The following is a 5,879-nucleotide window of genomic DNA, read 5'->3' as shown; positions in this document are numbered from 1 at the left end:
GTCCACGCTGGCCCGCGCCCTGCGCCGCCGCCTGCCGCAGCGGCCGGGCTGGGCCTGCGCCCTCCTCGACTACGACGAGCTCATCCCGCCGGAGGCCTTCGGCTCGCCCGAGCCGGGGGCGGGACCGGCGGAGCCGTCCCCATTGGTCAGTGGCGGTTTTCTTCCTTCCCGCTGCGCCGCTCTCTGCTCTCATTGGCCAGCCGAGGCGCCTGGCCGCGGCCGTTGCTAGGCAGCGCGGCCCGGCCCTCACGCCGGGCCTTCCCGCCCGGCTGCCGCTGCCCCCGCGGCGGGGCCTGGGGCGGGCGGTGGGTGCGCGGGGCCTTCACCCCTCCGCTGCCTTCCTCCGCAGCTGCCCCGCTGGAAGCGGAGCCGGCGGGAGCTGCTGCAGTGCCTGGAGCGGTTCCTGCGGGCGGTGGTGACCGGGGACCCGCTCTCTGCCCCGGCCACCGCCGCCCAGCCGGCCTGGGAGCGCTTCCTGGCCCGCTGCCACGGGCAGGGGCTGCTCTCCTCAGCGGAAAGCGACGCCGGGGCTGGCCGTTCCTGGACACTTGCAGCCACGTCTAGGCCGCTCTACCTGATCTTGGATGACAATTTTTATTATCGGAGCATGAGATACGAGGTGTACCAGCTGGCTCGCAAATGTAATTACTCTTCGTTGCTATGCGTAAGAACGTTTTCAGCTTCGTAGGGAGTTCGGTGCGCTTCAGCTGCCTTTCTTCCAGCGCTCTTGTGGAACATTTGTTACTCTTAATCGCTAGGTTCCCGCGGTATAGTAAGCATCAACTTAACTTTAGTACTGTTTTATTAGAAATTGCTAGGTCGCTTAAAGCCCTTCTTATGTATGTTGATCTCAGAAATTACTACTTGGGCAGCCTTGAAGGTAAAATTGTTTGTATTCTTTTTAGGTTTGTATTCTTTTCAGGCTCAAAACGAGTGTAGCACTTCCTCATTCGTGTAAAGCCTTTCTTGTGCATGTTGCTCTCAGAAGTTTTTACTTAAGCAGTTTAAAGGTAAGATTGTCTGTTTATTTCTTCTAGATTCCTTGAGCTTCTGCCAGTTATTTTTAGAGTGTCCACTTGAATGCTGCTTGCAGAGGAATCGTCTAAGAAGTCATCCATTACCTGACCAGACAATATGTTTAATGGCGAGAAGAATAGAAATGCCAGATCTCAAGAAAAATGCTTGGGAACAGAACAGCCTCATTCTGAAAAGTTTTGATTGCACTTCAGAGGATAAGTATGCTACTGGATTGATGCTAGGGTTTTCACTAAGTACTGTTTTCATAAACGGATGGGTAGAAGCTTTTTACTGCATCTAAACAGTATGTAAAAAAATATTCTATATGGTGGTTTTTGGAAGCCAGGCAATTACACACACAATACATGCCAGTTGTCGGGAACTCACAGCCATCATTCTTCGCAGAGTTAACCTCAAAACTAACTGCACTTCTAAACTGCTGCTGAAAGTTTATGTAATTGGCTGAAACATAAGACTGGAAATAATTTGCTGTAGTTCTAGTTGTAATTGTTTTTCACCTAACTTGCTGTATAAAGATTATTTCATTGATTGCTTCATGAATTTAACTGAAAACTTGCTTTTTTTCCTGTGATGAGGCATCAGTACAAAATGAAAGAAAAGTCTTCAGTGAAACCATTTGATTAATGTGGCTTACTCTTTTGTTTGTTTTCTTAGTGAGCAGATAATTAGTTTGCTGGCTGCTGCTTTGGAAAATCCAGTGAAGCAAAATGAGGAAAACACTGAACAAAAGGTAGCACTGCTTGTCTTCACAGTCATAGCTCTTTCAGATGATGGTGAATGAGTGAGTTAGTTATTCCCGAATTGTGCACGGAACACCGTGATGACAGGAACTGCAAAATAGCTACTGCATTTCTTGATTGCAAAAGCACACACAGAAGAGTTAATCCTATTTGAAATGTGTACTTCTGTCATGTTATTAATTTAAACCACTGAACTACCCTCAAGAATACTGTTACATGTTCTAGGGTAGTAAAAAGATTTTGGAGCTGTCACATCACACTGAGGAAAATAATGTTCACTTCTTAATGTCACACATATCTCTCTGGCAGTCAGTCACCAGGTGTACATACCCGCCTCCACATTCCAAGGAACAGGTGTGCACTGCACCCGTCACCGAGTTGCTGCTAACATTTTACTTGTTTTCAAAGAGTACTTCAAAAGTTGATGACAGTCTAAATCAAATATAACGCGTTTGCATGTATTCTTCCTTCCTGTTTGTCACCCTGGGTAGGAAGCCGATCGAGCAATCTGTGCAGCTAGTACTGTCCATCAGGCTGATCAGACATGCAGACGCATCATCTCTCAGACAATGAAGGACGCAAAAGGTACGCGTAGCATATTCCAGGTGCTAGCTGGCAACATAGGACTAAACCTATGAAATTTCCTTGGGGTAAATTGTTAAGGAATCCCAGACCTGCAGGCCTGACTGAGGCAATCGCCTTCAGAAGTCTGGTCAAAGTTGTTTGTAGAATGTGAGTCAAAGTCTGTAAATTTTGTCTTTAAGCATGAAGATAGAAGTTCAGCTTTAATTTTCTTTTAGATAAAAACATACCCTCAAGTGAGATGAAGAGCCTGGCCGAAGAACTCAACAAACTCAAAGCAGAATTTTTGGAAGACTTGCGGCAAGGAAATGAGTTGAAAAACCAAAGTTGCATACAAAATCAACATTCTGACCCTGCTACAAGTGTAATTTCTTCATTCCAACATGAGGCAACCAATGTAGTTAATAAATATATTTTAAAATAGTGACAGAGACTGTTGGTGTTTAACTCCAGAGTGTTTAAAATGCAGTACTCTTTCAGCAGTACAGCTGAAAACATCTTACGAGATACAGCTTCCTTCTATGGAGGATCCTGCCTTCTCTAATAACTCCTCTCCCTGCATTATGGAAGAGAAATAGTCTAGCATACCGTGTTTGACTTTGAGGATCAAGCCAACAACAAACCAGCCTTAGATTTTATTTAAATTCCACAGAATCATAGAAAAAGCCTGGGAGGAACACTTACAAGTCATCTAGTCCTGTTCCCTGCTTACGGGGGGACAAACTTCAAGCTGGATGAGCTTCCTCAGAGCCTCCTCCAGCTGAGGTTTTGAAGAGCACCTTGCATGGTGACAGGCTTGGCTCTGTCAAACAGGTACCTGAGCATTGCCAGAGAATACATGTCTAGGAAGGTATAACAAGAAGCAAGATGGATGGCTCTTGGCTTTTCTGCTTCTTTCCCTGACAGAAACTGCAAAGAATCAGAAACTTGAGAGTTGCATGCATGTACACACATGTGGGATTAACTCCAGTGTCCAAAAGGTACTTGTAACTTGGTGCCACCTTCAAAGTTGCTAATAACAACACACACAGAAGTTCCATATGCAGTGACAACCACCTCACCATGATAAAAACTCTCATTTCAGACACAGAAGCACTCTTGATAAGAAGGAAATATGAGTATGAGGAAAAAAAGGATTTGGAAGATGACCAGATGTGCAGGGTTAACAGTGGAAAGGGGTAGAAGTGTGTCCTGGTTTTCAACTTAAGCAGACTGAAACATAAATGCACTGTTCCTTGCTTCCCCAAGAGGTAAGCTTACCTTCCTTACCATATCTAGACCAGAGCTAGTCATGAGCAGTTCACCAGTTGTACCTGTTCAAGCATATGCAATTAAGAATTAACAGGAGACTTAATTAGAAAGTGTTATTTTATTCGTATCTTACAAAAGCAAAGCTTCACAACATGAACTACACTAGATATAGTCGAGTTATTTCAGAATTAACCTTGTCATCTGAAAACATTCACTACACAATAAAATTTATTTTACAACTCTAACGGGTTTCATTTTTGCATACAAAATATGCTCTTTACACTGAAATACATATTATTAACAAAGCAGGTACTTAGAAGCACATACACAAAGATTGCTCAATGAAAAATGCTTCAGCAGGGGATAGATTTCCTGCAGCAGAACATCCATTTGCTGTAGATTTTCAAAGAAGCTTAAAATTAATAGAAAACTTGCCAGTGAAGACTTCTAAATTACATTCCCTTCGTCAAAAAGAAACAAAAAACAAACAAGCAACCCCCCCCCCCCCCACATTCTGGAACAAAACAAATAGCAACAGATCATTTTGCTAGGAAACACTGTTGGAATGTGTCTTCCAGCACCGAGTTTTACGTTAAAATGCCAATCAACACTTTATGTCAAAATCCTCTTCATCTAAACATGTATCTGTGAAAAAAACAACTATTTTTCCCTATTAGCTGCTTTACAGTTGGTTTCAGTATTAACCAAGATAATATCCTATGATCTTCAGTCTAGTATCTGCATGTTCATCGGACTATTCAGTCTCACAATAAGTCTGTATTAAGAGTACTATAAATAGTGCATGTTAAAAATGTCAACAAATCCATAAAATAATCTATTACAACACAAAAACCCTACAAAGTTAATGTTTTGCAACTACAGAACTTAACAGAGTCAAGCTATGGAAAAATTTCAGCTCATTCCCAAACTTCCCTGTTAATACAAGTTAAAATGCTAATTGTCACCTTATAATATAAGGATTTGGTTTTTAAAACAAAAACAAGGTAGTGCAGTGTAGCACATGGAGAACTCAATATGAAAAGTCCTACTAACCAAGGACTCAATCCCACAATTCCTGACAAGCATCCCTCCTTGACTCAGCAAGGCCTGCTTGTACAAGTGAATCATCAGGATCGTACTCTACAACAATTTTCCAGTACTAATTCTGGTCTTTAAATTATAGTAAACAGTATGTACAAAATTGTGAAAAACTAATATGAAAATACACCTTCCAATCCTACTCAGTAGACAGAAGGAAACAGATATAGTCAGGGTACTGTTTGGCACAACCGAACATACAGTATTATGCTGAAAATTTAAGAATCCTAGTCCAGAGGGGGACCCTCTCTGAAGGACTAGTCAGCAGGGATCTGCCCCGCAGGTCTGGTTGCAGATCAAGGGATGAACACCAAAGCCTGCTGCTGCCTAAGAACCGCCCCCCTGCAAACAGGAGCTTGCACAAGGAAAGAAGGAAAAATATTTTTATCATTGTTCAACAGTTCATAGGTGTTCAAGCTCGTTTTCTTTTCCTTAGGTACTTCGAAGCAGAAACAATGGTATTAAGTCAGCAGTATTAAAATACTTCTGAACAACAATTTGCAAGGTCTGGGGTTAGGGGTTTTTGGGGTGGTTTTTTTTCCACCTTCCCCCCATAACAGAGGATCCCCTCTTAAATGAGGGCCCCTTTTCAGTAAGATCATGCAGGCTTCCTCTTGCTAGCAGCTACCTCTATTAGTGACCTATCTATTCTCTTACCTGAAATTTCGTTCAGGGGCATCATGATTCAGAAGTCATTTTTCTAAATCACCAAATGATTAGCAAACACAAAAAGAAAAGTCTGTAACGTTTACAGGCACTGCCTGTGAAATTCCTAATGGGCCAGAAACCACATAAATGGAATGGAAGGACAAAATCTCAAACATCTGTGCACATCGGAGTTAACCTCCCTACCAATACCAAGAGGAAGAAAGGCTGGAGCCACAAACCAAGGAGAACTTGGCTGTTGTGATCGGCATCGTTCAGTCCTGGAAGGTGCTCCTTGGAGCACCCCCACTCCAGAAGTTTCCTTGGAGTTGCTAGAGCCTAGGAATAGAAGTTTGCTTCACCTATCAAAAGGCAAGGAAAGTGACCTCTATCAATTACTAATTGTAATGGTCTTCAACACTAACGTCTGTTGTTCTAATATTGTATTTTTACCAAATTTAGATTTTAGAATGTGTCAATACATGATCAAAAGAGAGCTATCATTTCTACATTACTCTCTTGACT

General features: G+C 42.8%; 1 protein-coding gene across 1 annotated transcript; it reads left to right on the top strand.

Moving 5' to 3' along the window:
* Position 1: 1 nt before the first annotated feature.
* PSTK (phosphoseryl-tRNA kinase) lies at positions 2-2,784 on the top strand (the record flags this gene model as incomplete). The annotated part of the gene is made up of 6 exons (XM_010582019.1): positions 2-145; positions 350-641; positions 1,038-1,276; positions 1,697-1,768; positions 2,270-2,363; positions 2,579-2,784. Coding segments are annotated over 6 exons (1,047 nt in total), but the record flags the coding sequence as incomplete, so codon positions are not given.
* Positions 2,785-5,879: the final 3,095 nt, after the last annotated feature.

The sequence above is a fragment of the Haliaeetus leucocephalus genome, unplaced genomic scaffold, assembly GCF_000737465.1.
Source record: "Haliaeetus leucocephalus isolate CR32 unplaced genomic scaffold, Haliaeetus_leucocephalus-4.0 Scaffold830, whole genome shotgun sequence".
NCBI classification, from domain to species: Eukaryota; Metazoa; Chordata; class Aves; order Accipitriformes; family Accipitridae; genus Haliaeetus; species Haliaeetus leucocephalus.
Note: the sequence above shows the minus strand (reverse complement) of the source record. Positions and strands in the feature narration are given on the sequence as shown.